Raw genomic sequence first — 22,511 nt, 5'->3', positions numbered from 1 at the left:
TGAATTTTTGATTATTTTATAAATAAAAGTGAAATATATAGACTCAAATTTACCACTGTCATGAAGTACAATTTGTCACGAGAAAACAATCTCTGGAAAGCCATTCTAAGTTATTACCACATAAAGTGACATGTCAGATTAGCAAAAATTGGCCTGGGATTTAAGGTGAAAAGTGGCTCTGTACTGAAAGGGTTAATGACAAAGTGTTATCTGTGTTTTTCTCTTTTATATAGTAAATCTATTCATGCAAGAATAAGTATTTCACTACTATAGATGTATAATGTAATTTGATTCTACAGCTCTGGCCCCATCCATGGGGCGCAGTATCACAAAATCTACTAGTGGATTTTACTTTTCTTTTTTTTTTACTTTGAAAAACCCATAACCGTTTTAGTGAAACATAATATATTTCTCAAACATAGACTATTTTATATTTAAATAATGAAATAAATACAACTTTAAAATTATATTTGTCTTATTTATTTTTCAAAATGTTGCATTTGTAAAAAAAAAAAAAAACACCAAATGTAAGGAAACGTACAGAAACAAGATTTACATGGAACCCCTTCTATTTTTCCCTACTAAAAGACATTTTGGTTCAAACAATGTAAAATTGATAAGGCACATACGGTTTCAATAGAACTGCTTAGATTGACTTAAATATTCTAAAAGAAGACTTTATAATTCCAGTGAAAATCTACCTAAGGTGCCGAGTTCATGTCAGTGCTGGCATAAAGAACAATATGGCCTAGTGAGGAACCAATTTACTTTCTTGCTTCCAGAGGGAAAATCCTATAACACCAATATACCAATTGAAAGTGCAGCTATAATGTGTGCATATTAGGAGAGACTGTCATTTACAACATAGTATCTGTTGAACAGTAAAAAAAAAACACTGTCCAGGAATCCTGACTGTGAATATCCATAATCTGCAAGCAGTGCTATTACTATAAAGACATACTGCTAAACTCATGGGGGTAACAATGCAGATATATTTCCATATGTATTCTATTCTACCTTAGACAAGATGCTCTAAATTAAGACAAATGGCAGAATCCAAAGTATCACATGTTCTAAATAATAGATCCCATGTAAGGACACACATTAAAATGGATTTATAGAAAGAAAAGCCTGGCTGAATAAAGGATAATACATATGGAATGAAGCCTCCTATGAATTATGTTCTGAATTATACAACCTGCAGGGCTTTTGAATACTCTTAGGTTTTGATAACACCCTTGACATGTAGGCCTTTGAACACGGTCACTTTAGTGTCTACTAATAAAAACAGTTCAGATCCTTGAGATGATAACATTTCCATGGTGAAGTATCTGTTCTGGTATACAGTCGCTACCAATTAGTCTCTTGTAGGTTTGCTTCCACATGTTGACCCCAATAATTGGGGATGAGCTAAAGGTTCACATGAAATTCATCTGGTCGTTACACATGCTTCAAGTTTTAAAACTCAAATCCAGGGGATCAGAAAACATCCTGAACGAATTTCCACATAGGAACCAGGGCACACCCATGTCTGTACTTGGGTAGTAAACATTATTTTATGCAGGATACAGGACTCCTAGTAGCAGTGCAGAGTGCATAGCACCAAAAAGCATTGAGTGCCATAATATCCTGGCCTCTAGTCCACAGTGGTGCCTGGTTATAGCACACATATTTCCCAAAGCTGGCTAAGCTTGCCCTCTGTAACATGATTCAGAACAATGTGTTGCTGATCATATTGGCTGCCACCTACAAGAGAAAAACATTTGAATATTAGAGAAGTCTTACAGCACAGTTTCCCAACCTTTGTCAGCTGCTTGTTTGGGCAATATCATCAGCTCACATGCAGGGCGGTGCATAAAGAAGCTATATATCCCCAACCAATTCAGCTTACCCTTGATGTCTAAGACAAAGTTGGGCTTGGAGCGAGAATAGATCCTGCCATCCGGGCTGACATTCCACAGCATGCTTGCTCCACTCTGTTCAAGGCTCAGGCCAAGCTTGCTCCCGGTAGTTATAACAGTTCCAGCAATAGCCAGGCTGCAGTCTTCAGCGATCTTTGGGTTGAAAGAAGAATGTTATCAGTCAAGCCCAGACGTATAATCATACATTTTGCCCTATGATCCAGCTCGGTTATTTTATGTCATTTTTATACTCAGATTTTTTATGTTTTTGCTATATTGTGGCTAATATATTAAATAAAACAATTAGGTATCTTTTTTTTTTTTTACATTTTTTCAAATATTTTTTAATAGCACACCATGGCACTAGAATACATATTTAGAAGGAATCTGTCACCAGAAATTTGCTGTTAAACCAGGCACAATGCCTTGTAGGGCTAGCTAAGCGGAATGCAATGGTACATTTTACTTAGTTTAGTTCTGGAGAAAAAGTACTGTTAATGCATATGCAAATGAGCAGTTTAGCGCGCCGAGGTTGATCCCAAGCTACTCTGTGGACCCTTGCTCCTCCTGCTTCCTCTGCCAGCCTCTACTCTTCTTCTTGACTTGCAGAGGCAGGTTCCTGCACAGTCATCTTGTGTGGCCTTGTCAATCAAGGAGACAGAGGGGCTGACAGAGGAAGCAGGAGGAACAACTGTGCACACATTGGCTTAGGCCCTCCTTCAGTGCACTTAACTTGCATATGGATTAAAAAATGTTTATACAGAATGAAGCAACAGATCGCTAAGTTAAATGTATCATTCTATTCAGATGCATTAGCTGTACAAGGCACTGTACCTGGTTTACCTGTGAAATTCTTGTGATAGACTCCCTTTAAGTTTTGACCCCCATTTCTTTTATGGTCATTTTTATACAAAGGGTGTATACTCTGGAGTAGTTGGGTGGAGCTACAGGTGTAGTTAGTTTTGGCATCCTTTTGTTCTATGTATTTATTTATTTTTGTAGTCGTTTATTTTATATTTATGTTTCATATACATTTTGCTCCTGCATACCTTATACGAGTAATTTACACAACACTACAGAACTCCAATGTCTTTAACCCCTTCAGGACCCTGCCATTATTCACATTAAGGACCAGGCCATTTTTTGCAAATCTGACATGTGTCACTTTATGTGGAGATAACTTTAAAACATTTTTACTTATCCAAGCCATTCTGAGATTGTTTTCTCGTCACATAGTTTACTTCATGACAGTGGTATATTTTTGAGTCAAAATATTTCATTTTTATTTATAAAAAAAATATCAAATTTACCAAAATTTTTGAAACATTCACAATTTTCAAAATTTCAATTTCTCTGCTTTTAAAACAGATAGTGATACCTCCTAAAATAGTTATTACTTTACACTCCCCATATGTCTACTTCATGTTTGTATCATTTTGTAAATGCAATTTTTTGGGGGGCTTAGAAGTTTAGAAGCAAATCTTGAAATTTTTCAGAAAATTTCCAAAACCCACTTTTTAAGGACCAGTTCAGGTCTGAAGTCACTTTGTGAGGCTTACATAATAGAAACCACCCATAAATGGCCCCATTTTAGAAACTACACCCCTCAATGTATTCAAAACTGATTTTGTAAACTTTCTTAACCCTTTAGGTGTTCCACAAGAATTGAAAGAAAATTTAGATGAAATTTCCGAATTTCACTTTTTTGGCAGATTTTCCATTTTAATCAATTTTTTCTAGTAACAAAGGGATAACAGCCAAACAAAACTTAATATTTATTTCCCTGATTCTGTAGTTTACAGAAACACCCCATATGTGGTCGTAAACTGCTGTACGGGCACACGGCAGGGCACAGAAGAAAAGAAATGCCATATGGTCTTTGGATGGCAGATTTCACTGGGATAATTTTAAGTTGCCATGTCACATTTGAGGACCCCCTGATGCACCCCTAGAGTAGAAACTCAAAAAAGTGACCCCATTTTGGAAAATACACACCTCAAGGTATTCAAAACTGATATTGCAAACTTTGGTAACCCTTTAGGTGTTCCACAAAAATTAAAGGGAAATGTAGATGAAGTTTCAGAATTTCACTTTTTTGGCAGATTTTCCACTTTAATCAATTTTTTCCAGTAACAAATTTCACTGGAATAATTTTAAGTTGCCATGTCACATTTGAAGACCCCCTGATGCACCCCTAGAGTAGAAACTCCAAAAAAATTATGATTATGAAAATTATGAATATGATTTTTGGTTGCTCTATATTACACTTTTTTTTTTTGAGGCAAGGTAACAAAAAATAGCTGTTTTGGCACAGTTTTTATTATTTACAACATTCATCTGACAGGTTAGATCATGTGGTATTTTTTATAGAGCAGGTTGTTACGGATGCGACAATACCAAATATGAATTTTTTGGATGTTTGTTTCAGTTTTACATAATAAAGCTTTTTTTTTAAATGATTTTTTAGTGTCTCCATATTCTGAAAGCCATAGTTTTTTTTATTTTCTGGGTGACTGTCTTATGTAGAGGCTCACTTTTTCGGTATGAGATGATGGTTTAATTGGTACTATTTCAGGGTGTATATGACTTTTTGATCGCTTGGTATTACACTTTTTGTGATGTAAAGTGATAAAAAATGGCTTTTTTGACACCGCTTTTATTTGATTTTTTTTTTACGGTGTTCATCTGAGGGGTTAGGTCTTGTGATATTTTTATAGAGCAGGTCCTTACGGACAAGGCAATACCTAATATGTATACATTTTTTTATATATTTAAGTTTTACACAATAATATAATTTTTGAAACAAAAATTAAAAAACATGTTTTAGTGTCACCATAGTCTGAGAGCCATATATTTTTTTTTTTTGGGGCGATTGTCTTAGGTAGGCGTAGGGTATCATTTTTGCGGGATGAGATGACCGTTTTATTGGCACTATTTTGGGGTCCATATGACTTTTTGATCGCTTGCTATCACTTTTTGTGATGTAAGGTGACAAAAAATTACTTTTTTGACACCGTTTTTATTTTATAATTTTTACGGTGTTCACCTGAGGGGTTAGGTCATGTGGTATTTCTATAGAGCAGGTTGTTACGGATGCGGCGATACCTAATATGTCTATTTTATTTTAATTTATTTTACATTTAACACAATAAAAGCATTTTTGAAACAAAAAAATCATGTTTTCATAGTCTGAGAGCCATATTTTTTTTTTTTTTTTGGGCGACTGTCTTAGGTAGGGGCTCATTTTTTGCAGGATGAGGTGATGGTTAGATTGGTATTATTTTAGGGGGCATACGCCTTTTTGATCGCTTGGTGTTGCACTTTTAGTAATGTAAGTGACAAACAAAAAATTTTTGGGACGGTGTTCATCTGAGGGGTTAGGTCATGTGATATGGACGCGGTGATACCTAATATGTCTACTTTTCTTTTTTTCCATATTTAAAAAAAAAAATATTTACTTTATTTTGGGAAAAGGAAGCTTTTTTTTTACTTGAAACTTTTGCTTTTTTTTGTAAAACTTTATTTTTTTTAACTTCTTTTTCACTTTATTTTTTGTCCTACTCTGGGACTTCAACTTTTGGGGGTCTGATCCCCTTTACAATGCATTACAATACTTCTGTATTGTAATGCATTTGCTGTAAGTGTATTACACATTGTAATACACTTACAGCTTCCTGCCTGTGAGATTCAGGGGGCTGGATCTCACAGGCTGTCATGGGAGGCAGCCACGATGCCTAAGGAAGGCCATCAGGCTGCCTTCCCTGCCATCGGGTCCCCGTCACAGCAGTGCGGAGACCCGATGGCCACCCCGCACCCGGCAGGATCCCGCACGTGCCGCGGTCAGCGCTGAACGCGGCAGTGCAAGGGTTAATGCGCCTACATCAGTGTTTTCACTGATGCCTGCGCATACAGCAGGGGTCCAGAAAATCTGTGACTGCCAGACCCCTGCCGCTGATCGGGCGCAGCTCCTGCACCCGCCTGATCAGCCTACCGTACATGTATGGAGCTGGTCCTTAGGTCACGTCCACCAGTGCCATACATGTACAGAGCGGGTCCTTAAGGGGTGAAACATTGAGCTGGTCCACATGGCATTTTTATGTTGATATTTTTATGCTTCAAGTGGACCGGCCCAACATTTAAACAATTCTATAGTCTTAGGGCTCGTTCACACGAACGTGTGATGCCTGTTGCCGTATTGCGGACCGCATTTGCGGATCCGCAATACACGGGCACCATTCCGTGGCCATTCTGCAACATGGATGCGGACCCATTTATTTCAATCCTGCATAACGGTGCGGAACAGAAGAACGGAACGGAACACTACGGAAGCACTACAGAGTGCTTTCTGGGGTTCCGTTCCGTACTTCTGCACCGCAAAAAGATAGAACTTGCTCTTTTTGCGGAATGGAAGGTCTGCAATCCCCATGCGCTTGCCCCACTGACGGTGCCCGTGCATCGCAGACCGCAATTTGTGGTCCATAGCTTGGGCTTCACACGTTCGTGTGAATGAGCCCTTAGGCTGAGTTCATACTTCAGTTATTTGATCAGTTATTTCCATCAGTGATTGTGAGCCAAAACCAGTTGTGAAGCCTACACAGAGATAATGTATAAAGGTAAGATTTGCACCTGTTCTGTGTTTTTCACCCACACCGGGTTTTGGCTCAAATTAACTGATGGAAATAACTGATCAAATAACTGAAGTGTAAACTCAGCCTCATGTAAATAAAATGTATTAATTATATCAAAAAAAGTTATACAACTTAGTAAGATATTTGTGTTTCAATATCACACTGTTTTCTAGGTCTCTGCCCCTGCCAGTGAATGGAAATGTCCTGGCTATATTCTGCTCATACAGCTGCTCAGGTTGTATCAATGAAACACAGAAAAGGTACAATATTTATCCAGTCCTAGACTTCAGTCGGAGACACTGTGGAAAAACCCCAGCAGCTGCAGCAGCAGGACGAAGTAAGGATAGTTTTTGGTCACCAGATGTATAAAATGAATATTTACTTACAATTACAGCGAGTTTTAATTCTTTTACTGTCAATTTATATGTCATGAGTCTTAAAGGGGTTGTCTAATTTCAACAAGAAACTGGGCAACCCCTTAAATACTTCCCAGGTTTAGAATATAAGTCCTAGAGCTTGATTTCACATAAAAGCCCAGAATCTTAATCAATTATATCAGGCACATCATTCTTGGTGTAATATTCAGGGTGCACCACTAAGTCAGTGAGCAGCAGCTTTACTACCAAGTTCTGTGTGTCTGTATCTGAGGGAAACTGCTAAATACATCAGGAAAAAGATCACAGCCGCTTACTGACAGCTCTCCACAGGGACATTTCTTAAAGTTATCAGACCTCTTTCCAGGTACTGTATGTGTGTGTGCCCTCTGATTGTCCCATTTGGAATGAGGTCTTTTCTTCCTACTAAAGGAGTGAGAAGTCAAGCAGTTGCCCCTAATCAGACCATTTGTCAAGTCAAATGTTTACTGGACCATGGATCATGGACGTGCTTGTTCTCTTCGGTTTGGATGAAGGTGTAAATAGTGGCAAATTATGAACTCTGCACATCTTGAACTTTTTTCTTTTAGTTTTAGAAGGATTTGTGTTCCTCAGGCTTTGCTTGGGTCAGATGTTTAGTCACAAACCTGAATATTTATGCATTTTTACAAAAGACTACACTTTCAATACAAAATTGCATAAAGGTGATAATGACTAAAAAGTGCTGGGTAACAAAAGTGCTGGGTAACATGCTGGGTATTTATTTTATAATTTAGCTTTTTTTTTGTGTTTGGCAAATGCATCCCAACAGTGAAATTGTTATTACAACCAAGCATACATAATGTTAGCCTTGGTTCACCTGTGCAGCAAACTTTATAAAATATTCATAAGACCTAACGGCAATACTGAAATAACAACTGATAATGGCAAAAGCTGCCAAGTGTCCTTTTATACGTGAAGATAAATTTGTAAAAACTAGTGCCAGTCAATAATATAGTGAAGTTTAACGTTTAAAAGACAGGCATACATATGTACCAATAATCATAAATTTTTTCGTAATTTTTATTGCTGTTGAAATTGCCAGCCTATCCTCCTTTCATCATTTCTCATTTGCTAAGGACTAACAGATATCTATCTACATTAGGGGATATAATGCAGACAAATGCTATCAAGCAAATTCTCACTGATCGTGCAATCGCTGCACAACTTTACACTAGACAATGATTGGGAAAGTTTTCTTGATATAACAATTTTTTTTTTTTTTACATGATAATCGTCCTGTGTTGAAGAGACAGTGCTCTGTATATGAGTAACTAAATTTGAACTGAAATGGGGTGATCAGACATGTGTCATAAATCTGGTTAGATACTATCTGTCCAGAAGTTATCTAATTTTGAGGCCAACTTAAAGGGGTTGGTTCCCTGGGACATAAGTATTGACTCCCAATCTGTAAGATTGCAGGAGTTGCTTTGCCGGAACTACACAGCTCCATCCACTGTCCAGTAGCCTAAAGATAAATCATTAATACATACAAATCTAAAAAATAAAAAAATAAAAAAATATATATATATATATATACATACATACACACGCACTTGCATATGCAAAAAATATATACAGGAGGTATGCATTTGCTTCTGGGCCTTGTCTAATCCCTAAATTCATACCATATATTGTCTGTAAAAATGACCCATTTCACATTAGATACTAGTAAAATAAAAAAAAATGACCAGTAAAACTTGACCTAACCACCTATAAAATGCTAACAAACCAGAAAAAAAACTTACACGACATCTAAAGACTCCTTTATGGTAAACCCAAATCTGATCTTCAGCTCCTGTGTCCTCCATGACCTGTATCCTTAGAAGTTTGATATCATCCAGGGTCCCATTGGTTGACATAAGCATTCCACTGGCCTTATTCCGAAGCTTGAAGTACAGTCGTTTCTAAAATAAAAGGTGCATTTCCTTTACTGTATAAAGTTAAAATAGTGCTGTAAACATTAAGAGTTGAGGAACTTTATATATGCTTTTCTTTATCTATACTGTAGTGATTTTTAGCTATATGTAGTTTTTAGAATTATCCATTTCATATTGTAGGCCAGTATCAAGTTGGATGTTTCCAAGCAAAGTTTGATTTCCTCAAAAGTATATGAATAACACTTGCAATAAGTGACAACAGATAAAAAGTAAATTGAATAGCAAGTGAATCAATTAAGAATGGATATTTAAGACAGCCTCTTATTTTTCGGCATGCAGCAGGTATGATACATTTGCTAGGCGGCTGGAACAACAGAGATTACCTAACATCATCAGAAGATAAATGGGAACAATGAAGGTTTTAGTAAATGGCATAAGAATACCTGTCGAACTGGACGCAGAGATCCAATTTTATTCCATCCGCAGAACTGCGACCACTGTGCAATCTTACTTGGTGAAATTAGCAGTTGTCTACCTCTGTAATTTTCATATTCATAAAAGACCCATCTGAAAACAGGATTAGCACAGCTAAGATGAAGTACAACATTTTCCTAAATAACTATGTAAGCAAAACATTTTTGTTTCATATTTATAGCACTGTTTTCCACTGCTACTCTCCGCTAGGGTCTGCTGATGCCAGATTATGTTGCTGCATTGTTCAGCTGTATCTTTTCTGTTTAAATTACTGTTTTTTTTCGGACTATTTTTTCTCCTCAATCTTGTGCTGCTGTCTTCTGGTGCATCTAATATTCTGGTGCATCTGATAGCTCTGTACTGTGCTCTGTGTACATAATCGGTGTGTTATCTGCTCACTGAACTGTCACATCTTACACACATATTTCTACAAACTGTGACTATACAGTGTCCATATAATACACACATTGGTACACACAGCAGAGTAAAGGTCCCTTTAGACGGGATGATACAGCAGGCGATTGTCCTGCTGGTCAGTGGAGAAGACTGCTGCATTTACATGCAGTGATCTCCTGTACAGTATGGGGATGATTGATTGCTAATGCCATCGCTCATCCCCATACTGACTATTTGTTTGCCAGCAGCACAGGCCGTTTATACAACTTGATCTGCTGCCAGCAAACGACAATTTTTGTGTCTGCGCAAATGATCTATTACCCTTTGTATAAGCATTTCACTCGTTCATTTGGTAATTGGCGGCACATTTACACCACCAGATAATCGCTATCGAGCGTCACAATGAACACTCGTTAGCGGTTATCTGGCGGATTCTCGGGCTGTGTAAAGGGCCCTTAAATGTGTGCAGTGTTTGCCCTGCTAGGACCTTTGCAGACATGCCATCCCCCATGCTGTGCACCAACTGAAAAAGGCACTGTGACTGGCACAGTCAGAGGCACTAAGACTGGCATAGTCATGGGGCACTGTGGCTTGCAATTTATAAGGCATTAGCTTTTATACTGTGTCCATACCATATCAACGGTACATCACATAAAAATTGTATTTAGTATTTTTATGCTTCTACTTGTGGATGCGTCTTATGGGCTGGTGCATGTTATAGTCCAAAAAATACAGTAGTTGTGCATCTCAGCGCATGCAAATCCAGTGTGGAGCCTGCTGTAGCTGATGTTCCTTTTCAAATCCAGAATACTTTTAATTCTGGCTATTGTTTATTAGCCAGAATGTATATAGATAGATAGTGGTTTTTCATATATAACCTCTGAAAGCCCAAATAAAAATCACCCATGATTAGAAAAACCTTCTGAGTTTGTTTTTGGGGACTCTAAAAGAGTAGGAGAGCATGTGGAGATGTGTTATTGAAGGCCATTTATTAACCCTGAGAGGACTGGGCTATTTTCAGTTTTTCACTCCCCAGTTATGCATACAGAGCTATGTGAGGGCTCATTTTTTTGCGGGGCGATACCATTCAAGTGACTTTTAGATCACTTTTTATAAAAAAAATGTGGGGAATTGAAGTGACAAAAAATTGAGAATTGTCAATTTTTTTCTGCCATTCGCTTTATGGGAATAATATTGTTATATTTTAATAGTATGGGAGTTTTCGCACACGGCGATGCCCATGATGTATATTTTTTTTTATTGATTAAGTATTTTTATTTTGCTTTTGGGGAAAAGGGGGTGATCACTGAACACTCCATTTTCAACATAATACAGTGCTGCCGCCTAGTGGCCTGTATTGGTATATTCCACTAATAGCTACTGAAGCCTGCTTGAGGTTTCGGGCTATACACAGACTATTTTTCAGCGGGACCGGCTGGTAATCGAATGTGTGCAGTGAGTTCCCGAATCTTCCCTGACAAATTATGTTGGAGGAGTAAAGGATTGGGCACACAGAATTTCACTGCCATAAACTTTTATTCTCTTGGGAGATAAGCCACTGCCAGAGGTGTCAGGCAGCAGCTTTCTCCTCTCTCCTAATTGAAATCACATACATGCTCAGCTGAACTGAACATGTATGTGTATTGGGGGTTTATTAGCATTAGGGATGAGCGAATCGACTTCGGATGAAACATCCGAAGTCGATTCGTATAAAACTTTGTCTGAATACTGTACGGAGCAAGCGTGCAGTATTAGAATGTATTGGCTCATATGAGCCGAAGTTATTACTTTGCGAAATCTCGCGAGACTTCGGTTAATAACTTCAAAAATTTATTTCTACTGTTGAAAACCTTTTCCCAAACTCAGATTTGATTCAGTTCCAAGACTTCGCGAAGTAATAACTTCGCCTCATCTGAGCCAATACATTCTAATACTGTACAGAGCGCTCGCTCCATACAGTATTCAAATTAAGTTTTATGGAATCAACTTCAGATGTTTTATCCGAAGACGATTCACTCATCCCTAGTTAGCATGTATAGATATGTTATTCTTTAAAAATCTTTCCAGACATATTTTTATAATGACAGCAGTAATAAGCAATGCTGCTCTGTGTGTGGATTTCACTTTTTAACTGTTGAGGTATTCCCCGTGGCTGGAAACAGTTTGCCAAGAATTCCCTCAGTGAAACAGTTCAGAGAAAGGTGACCAATAACAAAGACAAGGAAAGAAATGTAACTTACATGCCACCTAGAACCTCAAGAGACCGTAAATCTGGAGAGTAGCCCATTGCCTGTAAATCAGTTGTTTCTTTGTTAAGTTTCACTCTTCTTCCTCTGCAGTTCTCTTTTCCATAAAGTACTAGACTGGGGTCTGAAAACTCCTATAAGAAAACAGAACCGTTCCATCAGCCATTATAAATAATTCTTAGAAAACCAGCCAGAAGATCTTAAAGGGGTTGTCTCTTTACAAGTGATGGCCTATGCAGGGGTCCGCTCTGCAGTAGCTCCAGCACCGGAACGACACAGGTCCTTCCACTGTGCACCGAGTAGCACTGCAGCTGAAGCAGTACAGCAGATCGGCGAGGGTGGGGGACCCCTGCAAATCAGATATTGATGGCCTATCCTGAGGGTAGGCCATCACTTGTGAAGCATTGGAAACCCCTTTGAGGTAAAAAACCTCTGCACTATGACAAGTTACTCAGCCTTTATAAAATACCTGCTCATAGTCATGTTTTATATTTAATCATCAGGTAAAGCACTTACATAATTTATAGTCTTCATAGATCTAATAACTGTGTCATGTGGACATCCCATAGCACATAAATTAGGGTACCGTCCTTCTTCTAATACCCATAGATTCCCTGAGAAATCAGCCTGGTCATATGCAGTCCACCTGGAAGCCGACAGCATTTAAAATTAATATCAAGACAGACAGAAATGCCAATATCATTTATAAAATATATATTTTAATCCAAAAAATACAAATACTATATGAAAACTTAATAAACCAGTGCAAAATTAACAATCATCAATAAAGCATATATTAGAAGGACAAAGGATGCTGACAGAACTAAATGGGTGGCGCTGAAGCACTGCAATAGGTCAATAACCTCAATAGTATCCAAGTACATAGGTAATGGATTAAGGTAAATTAAACAAAAGAGCAGTCTAACCAGTTCCTTAAGATCTCTCCCACAACCATATTCTAGGAGCCTGTTATCCCTTTTGCTGCATCCAAGAAGGTGGGAAATACTGTCCCTGTTACTTCCTCAGACGGCTCATCTGCCTGTTGTGTCATGCAGTTTAGTAACCGTCCTGATAAGGGCGACCCAGAGTCTATCCCTTGCACTAAGGAGATCTGTCAGTTCCTATAACAGGGGTTTACTTGCAGGCCACTTGCAGCAGTATGAATCGCCAGGGGTCCATCTGCATATGGCATCAGTGCTCACTGGGCATCCCACATGGTTTCATATATGAGTCATATATAAGTCCCACCTCCAGGAAGGAAACTCAGATCATGTCATATGATGTGTCAGGGAAGCCCAGAATCCAGGGTGGGGGAAGTAAGGGGTCATGCACACGACAGTATGCTGGCCAAGCCTGTGCTGCAGACCGCAAATTGTGGTCCGCAATGCACGGGCACAGACCGTGTGCCCGCCGTTTGCAGACCCATTGACTTCAATGGGGTTGGTGATCCACATCCGAGGGTCCGCACCGCAAAAAATAGTGCATGCACTACTTTTTTGCGATGCGGAGGCATGGACAGAAAACCCATGGATGCACTCCATAGTGCTTTCGTGGGCTTCCCATTCGTGCCTCTGTTCCAAACTGCACCTTCCGGATTGCAGACCCATTCAAGTGAATGGGTCTGCATCCATAATACGAGTGACGGTGATAAAATATCAAGTCCAAATCTTACCTGCCAGAAGTAACCTTGCATGACTTTACTTTAAAGGACTCCTCGATGATACTTAAATCCTCCTCTAATAATTGGCTTTGACCTTTGAAATCTGCCTCTGAAAACAGCTCGACCTTAAAGGGAGACAAATATTTCAGAAGAAAATGTTTAACTAATGATGATATACAATACAAAACCTGAGAAGGACTGTAAGGCACATACAGTAACATTATACACAAGTAGAATCTCATCCCTGCACTAACCTTTCAGTAAGAAAGGCCAATATGCATGCTTTGTATTAATGGCATGATTTATCTGTTATTTCACATACCAATACATAAGCTTATGGCACTATGCTGTGCCAGAGGAGAAACAGCAGGATGCTTACAATCATGAAATAGTTACCACAGCACATTATGCACATAAAAGTAAGGATGTTTAAAATGCTGCTGACTTTAAAACGCAGACTGATGTTTTGTCAGCTTGACATACCCACAACAAATACTTGGGTACATCAGGGAAACAGTCTAAGGCCTCATGCACACGACCGTATTTTTTCACGGTCCGCAAAACGGGGTTCCGTTGGTCCGTGATCCGTGACCGTTTTTTCGTCCGTGGGTCTTCCTTGATTTTTGGAGGATCCACGGACATGAAAAAAATGTCGTTTTGGTGTCCGCCTGGCCGTACGGAGCCCAACGGATCCGTCCTGAATTACAATGCAAGTCAATGGGGACGGATCCGTTTGACGTTGACACAATATGGTGCAATTTCAAACGGATCCGTCCCCATTGACTTTCAATGTAAAGTCAGGAGTTAATATACCATAGGATCAGAGTTTTCTCCAATCAGATGGTATATTTTAACTTGAAGTGTCCCCATCACCATGGGAACGCCTCTATGTTAGAATATACCATCGGATTTGAGTTACATCGTGAAACTCAGATCCGACAGTATATTCTAACACAGAGGCGTTCCCATAGTGACGGGGACGCTTCTAGTTAGAATATACTACGAACTGTGTACATGACTGCCCCCTGCTGCCTGGCAGCACCCGATCTTTTACAGGGGCTGTGATCAGCACAATTAACCCTTCAGGTGCCACCCCCCTTCCTATTGTAATATCATTGGTGGCCAGTGTGCGCCCCCCCCCCCCCCCCCCCCCCCCGCCCGATCATTGGTGGCAGCGGAGAGTTCCGATCGGAGTCCCAGTTTAACTGGGGCTCCGATCGGTAACCATGGCAACCAGGACGCTACTGCAGGCCTGTTTGCCATGGTTACTTAGCAATATTACAATATTAGAAGCATCATACTTACCTGCTGCGCTGTCTGTGACCGGCCGGGAGCTCCTCCTACTGGTAAGTGACAGGTCTGTGCGGCGCATTGCTTAATGATCTGTCACTTACCAGTAGGAGGAGCTCCTGGCCGGTCACAGACAGCGCAGCAGGTAAGTATGATGCTTCTAATATTGTAATATTGCTAAGTAACCATGGCAACCAGGCCTGCAGTAGCGTCCTGGTTACCATGGTTACCGATCGGAGCCCCAGCGATTAAACTGGGACTCCGATCGGAACTCTCCGCTGCCACCAATGATCGGGGGTGGAGGGGAGGCCGCACACTGGCCACCAATGATATTAATACAATAGAGGGGGGGCCGCACACTGGCCACCAATGATATTACAATAGAGGGGGGGGGGGGGGGGGGGCCGCACGCTGGCCACCAATGATATTACAATAGGGGGGGGCAGGGGGGCCAGCCCCTGATCTCTTATAGGGGGCTATGATATGCACAATTAACCCCTCGGGTGCAGCACCTGAGGGGTTAATTGTGCGGATCACAGCCCCCTGTAAGAGATCGGGTGCTGCCAGGCAGCAGGGGGCAGTCATGTACACAGTTCGTAGTATATTCTAACTAGAAGCGTCCCCATCACTATGGGAACGCCTCTGTGTTAGATTATACTGTCGGATATTAGTTTTCACGAAGATCCGTCTGTATGAAAGTAACCTACGGCCACGGATCACGGACGCGGATGCCAATCTTGTGTGCATCCGTATTCTTTAACGGACCCATTGACTTGAATGGGTCCGTGAACCGTTGTCCGTCAAAAAAATAGGACAGGTCATATCTTTTGGACGGACAGGAAACACGGATCACGGATGCGGCTGCAAAACAGCAGTGCATTTTCCGATTTTTCCACGGACCCATTGAAAGTCAATGGGTCCGCGAAAAAAAACTGAAAACGGCACAACGCCCACGGATGCACACAACGGTCGTGTGCATGAGGCCTTAACTGCAGATGTGAAATATCTACTGAGACGTGCAAACAAAGTCTAATACCTATTAGGTATTCCCTGAAAGTCAACATATAATGGACATCTCAAAATGGCAAGGGGTCAACGTTAATGGATCAATATACTAGACTATGCACCCAAGATCCTCCCGTACTGTATGTTTTGGTGTTGAGTGAATTAAAGAAATATCCATATTTCACTTTATAGCCAAATCACAACATTCTGCATTTGAATAATTCATCAAAGTAAGGATGCAAAATCTGATTTGTAACATTAGTAATTTTCTTAAACAAAGGAGCTGTGAAAAATGAAAGGTGGAATCTGATTGGTTGCTATGGGCAACTAAGCCAGTTCTACTTTAGACCAGTTTGATAAATCTCTCCCTATGTGTGTATAACAATATATACGTATATATATATATATATATATATACATACCCTAAAATGTCCTGCATTTTCGATGGATTCCTGTTTGAAAGTAAGAAAAACATTGCGTATATAAGTGGAATAATGGTGTAACAAAAACAGTCATTTATAGGCTGCACGTCTGCCTGAGTGCAAGAAACAATAAGGTTGTAACCACCCCTAATATTATTCAAATTCAATAAAGCACATATAGCAGGACACATTTTGGCCCATCCAAAGCAGTTATCGACTACTTAATGGGAATTATTTGCTGTATTGTAAGAACCACTAGGACAGAGTTAAAAAAACATAAAACTGGCAGCAGAATGTGGAACAAAATAAAGAAAAATAACATTTCTTACCTGTTCATTTCCTTACAACTCCAATGCCGATGCTCTAGAGGTCCCCCACTGGTCTTTGCTCACATGTCAGCGGACATGATGTGATGCACTTACTAGTATCATCAGCAGTGCCATTTCATCACTGCTGGTAAGTAAGCAAAGACCGTGGGCAATCACCCATGCTTTGGCACTGGAGTGGCAGAGGATTAGTCAAGTTAGTAATATGTTTTTCATCATGTATTACAAATTTTGCAGCTAGTTTTTTGTTTGTATGTTTAATACCAAAGAAAGCACCATATCACATCCCATGAGATCAGGAAAACCTTTGGCAAGCAATCTTTGGAAAAGGCTTTCCTGATCTCACAAGCTGGGAATAAAAATGGTCAAATACACATTGGAGTGCACTTATCAAAGCAATTGTGTCAGTCTTCTTTTTCATCTGAACAACATATTTATCGAACCTCCTACCACTTTTTCTAACACTTGCTGAGCATATGCCACACTGATGAATATTGTGCACACTATACTAACACTATATACAGGCACACTGCCTTGGGATACACTGATATTCATAAGTATGTTCATTGCCCTATATAGTATTGCATAAGAAGAATAAAAACAAACGCTGCCAACAATTTTATGCAATTTCTCTGTGACTTCAAAGACAGCAAGTAAAAACTTAGGGCAATATATGTGTCGAGTTTCCATAATGAAACAATTATATATGTTAATCTTTCATTTAGTTATTACTAAATATTTTTCCAGCTTCTTTTGCACCAGAGTGCCAAATTCAAACTTCTCCTTGCCTGGGCAGAGTGCCATGTGAGGGAAGGGCAAACACTAATCATTTTCTTTCAAATGATTATATAAAGATACCAATGAAAACTGAACATAAGAAGACTGGGTTGCTATTTCTTAATCTGCCCTGAAATGGGTGATACAACAATGGGCATTAGATTTTGTGTAATGTGCTTTAAGCAATGAACTGACCATGTTTATTGGCTGCAGTGAGGAAATCTTGCCGTTCTTGGCTCCCCAGTCACTGAAGTTTGCATACATTCCTTTCTCCAGGATGTACTGCGCCCCAGTAAAGTCAGGGCTTTCATAGGCCACCCACCTATTGTGCGACAATGACAAAAATGTTTGTTAGCACTCTCCAGCAAACACATATTTCTTACTATAGAAGTCCAAGTCCCATATAACATACATTCATTACTTTATTATTAAATAAAAATACAATAACCCACATATATCTGACAGCATACCTATTATAGAGAATTATTATGTGTTGTAAATAATTGTTTCTTATGAAAGTGGCACCTAAAATGAATAAAAACACCACACTTGTATTAAGACTGGCGTTGAGAATATTCTGGGCAGGTAGCCAGTCCAGTGCAATGACATGCAGGTGAGTGGCCAGCTTTACACTTGGACCCAAGCAGCAGCACCCTGCGCGTTTAGGATCCGACAGTGATTTTCTTCTGGTCGATTCTCAGTATATTTGCCGGATCTCCGCCGGTCTCCATTATAGTTTACTCAAGCTTCTGGAAATGCAGTAATGCAGAGAGATCCAGCAGGCTGTTTCCTGCCGGAACAGCCTGCCGGATCCTAAACGATAGTGTGCAACTACCCTAAGGTTACATTCACACAACAAACAGACGTTTGATGAAAGCAGATTTGTGATGGGCATTTTTTTTATCTCTTTTAAGAGCAATGGTAGTCTATGAGGTTGTTTACAAGGGCCCTTTTTAGAAGGGCAATGAACGAACAGATGTCAAAAAATAGAACGTTCTATTTTGTCCGTTTTCGCAGATTGATAGACTGCATACAATTTAAGGGGGCTGTTTTTAACGTACGTTTCTCAGAAAGGTATCAGTGGAAAAAAAAGTCCATTGAAAACAGACGTGTGATTTTAGCCTAACGAGATATCTGTTGTCCTCCTCAACATTTCCAATTCAAATAAGTTTTTTCTATATCCTTGTATATTGGAAAATGGCTAAAATAACAGTGGGTAAAGATTTCCATGAACAAATACTTCCTCCTGACTAGTATGATCATTTCTGAGCAGATGCTTGAAATGCAGCATAACCAACAGGAAAAATGGAGTCCAAATGGAATATTTTTAGCTATTCACAATGTTACTTGGAAAGCTAAACCTCTGTTGAACTAGTATAAACATATCCCAGTTACTGGCATGTAAAATAATAGATCTAACTGGTTTAGTATGATTTATTTCTACTTTGCAGCTGCTTGTCAGGAGATACACCTTTTGGAAATCTCTGGCATTTAGATTGTTGTGACGGTCATGTTTGAGCATGGTACAACAAGCTTTCATGCCAGGAGTGTCTTAGGACTGCAGATTCAGATCTATTCGGTAGGCTGAATAGATAGTTTAGCCAAAGAGTTGTGACTGAAAACGGAAGATCTCTGCACTTAATCAGATTTTAGCCCTTTCACCTCCAGTACCGTTATTTCGCCCAGTGAAAGCTTTGGAAACACATGACATTGTTTAACATATACCTAGTTTCAAACATTTTACATTCCAAGAAAAAAGTGTGACAAAATGTATAACAAGAATAAATACAAGCAAACACAGATAAAAGGGACACTTACACTCCACTTAACACATTAATGGATTGAATCTTCACTCCAAAACCTGTCTCCTCCATGTTTGATATTATACCCAACACATTGATATTTGATGCCTTTTCGTCAAAGTCTTTTTCACTATACATTACCATATGTGGCGTGGAAAAGTCCTGTGAAGAATCAGTAGGTAAGCTTAATAAACATGTATTCATATGCTCACATCCAGCAATATAGATGAACTGTACCATGTCATGTACAGGTACAAAGGTTTTCTAATCTGAACAGGTCACATAGATAATAAACAAGCCTAAGAAAATCAATTATGTTCTTTAGCCTCACGTATAGTATAGTATAGACATTTTCAGACTTGTCAGGTTATGACAATAAAACACTTACAGATAAAATGGGACGTAAAGATTGTAAAAGTCCATTGCAGCCACCCCATTGACTCCAGTCATCATAATCACCTTCTTCAAGCAAATATTGGTGACCTTCATAGCTAGGGTTCTCATAACCAACCCACCTACAACATACAACATTATATAGAAAATATTACCAATTCACATATCTACGGAATTTTATATTGTATTGTGTTACTTTTGTTGGGACAAGCTGCTGTGAACCCTCTGAGGCTACTTTCACACTAGCGTTTTTACTGGATCCGGTAGGGTTCAGCAAAAACGCTTCCGTTACTGATAATACAACCATCTGCTTCCGTTATGAACGGATCCTGTTGTATTATATTTAACATTGCCAAGACGGATCCGTCATGAACTCCATTGAAAGTCAATGGAGGACGGATCCATTTTCTATTGTGGCAGATTGTGGTAGAGAAAACGGATCAGTCCCCATTGACTTGCATTGGGGGTCATGCCGGATCTATCTTGCTCCGCATCCCAGGACGCAAATCAAACTACAACATGTTGCGGTTTGCTCTCCGGTATGAGAACGCAACTAAACGGAACGGAATGCATTTTGGAGCATTCCGTTCTGTTCCGTTTTGTCCCAATTGACAATGAATGGGGACGAAACTGAGTTTTTTTTCCCTGTATTGAGCCCCTATGACGGATCTCAATACCGGAAAACTAAAACGCTGGTGTGAAAGTAGCCTAACTTTGGACTTCTACCTTCAGTTCTACCACAAAGGTAACATCTGCTCTTTCCAAGAAAATGTATATAACTATGCCCTAGAAAGTGTATAGAACTAATGAGATTACCCACAAGTGATTAGTGGTCATAACATGAAAGAAGCCTCAATGCTATGTACACCTTAGTGTTCATAACATGAAAGAAGCTTAAATGCTATGTACACCTTTGGGGCAATTTTTTTATTATTGCATTGTACTTATTTTGAGCTAAAAAACATTTTTCAATTGGTCTTTATTAAAAATATGGAGTCTTTTTCTCTGTACAGAGCGGAGATGCTCTCTCTGCTCCATCACAGGCTCCTTATCTCTGCTCTCTGACCTTATAAACACTTATTACAGCTCAGTTCCTATCTTACTGATAAGAATGTGGCTTAAATAAGTCTTTATGACCTCGTAGTAATTTAGAGATAAGGGTTATTAGCTTACCAGCATAAAGTGAACTTACCAGTCACACAGTTAGAAAAACAGTTAACCCTTTGTGACAGAAGAGCTCAATATTTTTAATAGAGGCCAATTGAAAATATGAATTTTAGCCAAAACGAGTAAAATGCAATTATAAACAAAAATTGCCTCCTGAGGTGTACATAGTCTTTAAGTACATTTTAATGTCACATAAGGGCATATAAAACAAGGAAAACTGTTCACAAAAATTATACTAAAGTATAATAATACTCACAACCCACTGAGAACTCTCATTGACCCAACAGTATCAAACGTCATTTCTTGCTCTTCTCCAGTTCCTTCTAGTATTTCGAGATTTTGAAGTGTCAACATTTCCTTGTCCAGCTCCACCTGCCTGCCTTCACACATGGGCTTCTCAAAAATAACTATCTGTAAAAGGCATACAATTACACCTTAGACATTACTTTAAAAGGGACAGTGGAGGGGTCAATAGAGGTTGTTAAGAGCAGGAACATATACATACAATCTAATTCTTTTTCATTTAAATTGGTCCAAAATCCTTTATAGGAAGCTAGAGCTCTGTTTTATGATGCAAAATGCCAAATCCCAATTCACACAGCAAATATACTATAGTTAGACAATAAAAATCCTGTTTGCAGCAACAACTAGGTGGAACTCACTGTATAGAGATTCATACAGCTCCTTATTGCACTCCACAATAAATCCATATGCAGTCTGTTACCCCCAGTAGCAGTAGTAAGGCTTTTATCACTTGGTTTCTCTGAAACAACTCTGGGGGTTTTCACATAGTAGGAATTTCCCCACCCCTCAGGTTTGTCCCTGCATACTTTTGTTCCATTCATAAAAATAAAAAAAGATATATGTATATATGATCTAGTATATATAGTCTAGGGATCAGTAACATGGAACTCCCATAGAAAGGAAAGAACCATGGCAACTGGAGTGCCGGAGATTGCTGACCACTGACATAGTCTGTAATGGTCTTACCTTGGGTTCATAGGGAATTTCAACCTTGCGGCTTCCCTGTAAGGAGATGAGAAATGTTTTCAATACATTTAAATGTAAAAAGCATGAAGACATAGATCAGCACAATGGAAGACAAATTTATTGTAGCCTTGCTGGCTTATTTCCATAGCTCAGGCCACCCTGGCCATTGCATAAAACAGATATTCTGATGAGAACAGAATACCCCTCTAATTCTGGCTGTTGAAATGTAGCATCTTTATGAAAGTAGTGGAACTGAGTACTGTGAATAGGTGAGAGGCACCACTGTGGCTGTTCCTTTCATGGTAGCAAGAACTAACCAGTAAGAAGCAACACAAATGTATAAACCCATATGTACAGAATGTTTTCTGAACATACAAGGCCACAAAGAAGTGAGTCAATAGGTATACCACAATGTTTGGACTACTAATCCAACATGCAAATCTAAGATATTTCCTGGTATTAGGACCTTTAAACTAGCCTTTCTCAGTTATAATATCAAATTAGCCCATTCACTACTGGTGTTTCTGCAGTATTACTGATGCTTTGCTATATCAAACAGTCTTACCATTTTCAAAGGCCTCATTGAGCCAATATATGCTTCCTGGATGTTTAAAAAGGACAGATCAGGATATTCTGCTGGCTCCAAAATGAATGGTACCCCCTGGAACCCAGATTCCTCATAAATAAGCCACCTGGAACAAAAAAAACGTATACTATGTTAATTCAGTAGACCAATATTAC

General features: G+C 39.2%; 1 protein-coding gene across 3 annotated transcripts in view; it reads right to left on the bottom strand.

Annotated features, from left to right (window-relative positions):
* Positions 1 to 457: 457 nt before the first annotated feature.
* The window catches only part of CRYBG1 (crystallin beta-gamma domain containing 1), a 349,280-nt gene continuing 327,226 nt past the window's right edge, over positions 458 to 22,511 (bottom strand). For all 3 annotated transcript variants that reach the window (XM_040428824.1, XM_040428823.1, XM_040428825.1), the window contains 14 exons: positions 22,336 to 22,462; positions 21,771 to 21,806; positions 21,037 to 21,191; positions 19,609 to 19,735; positions 19,237 to 19,382; positions 17,614 to 17,740; positions 16,316 to 16,345; positions 13,611 to 13,723; positions 12,455 to 12,584; positions 11,933 to 12,072; positions 9,266 to 9,389; positions 8,691 to 8,849; positions 1,892 to 2,054; positions 458 to 1,746 (listed from right to left, as the gene is read on the bottom strand). In XM_040428824.1, coding sequence (XP_040284758.1) covers positions 1,658 to 1,746; positions 1,892 to 2,054; positions 8,691 to 8,849; positions 9,266 to 9,389; positions 11,933 to 12,072; positions 12,455 to 12,584; positions 13,611 to 13,723; positions 16,316 to 16,345; positions 17,614 to 17,740; positions 19,237 to 19,382; positions 19,609 to 19,735; positions 21,037 to 21,191; positions 21,771 to 21,806; positions 22,336 to 22,462 — 1,666 coding nt within the window. In that variant the 3' untranslated portion in view covers positions 458 to 1,657. The remainder of the gene's footprint in view (positions 1,747 to 1,891; positions 2,055 to 8,690; positions 8,850 to 9,265; positions 9,390 to 11,932; positions 12,073 to 12,454; positions 12,585 to 13,610; positions 13,724 to 16,315; positions 16,346 to 17,613; positions 17,741 to 19,236; positions 19,383 to 19,608; positions 19,736 to 21,036; positions 21,192 to 21,770; positions 21,807 to 22,335; positions 22,463 to 22,511) is intronic.

Source organism: Bufo bufo, chromosome 4 (assembly GCF_905171765.1).
Source record: "Bufo bufo chromosome 4, aBufBuf1.1, whole genome shotgun sequence".
Lineage (NCBI taxonomy): Eukaryota > Metazoa > Chordata > Amphibia > Anura > Bufonidae > Bufo > Bufo bufo.
The sequence above is the reverse complement of the archived record's forward strand: the minus strand, read 5'-3'. Positions and strand labels throughout refer to the sequence as shown.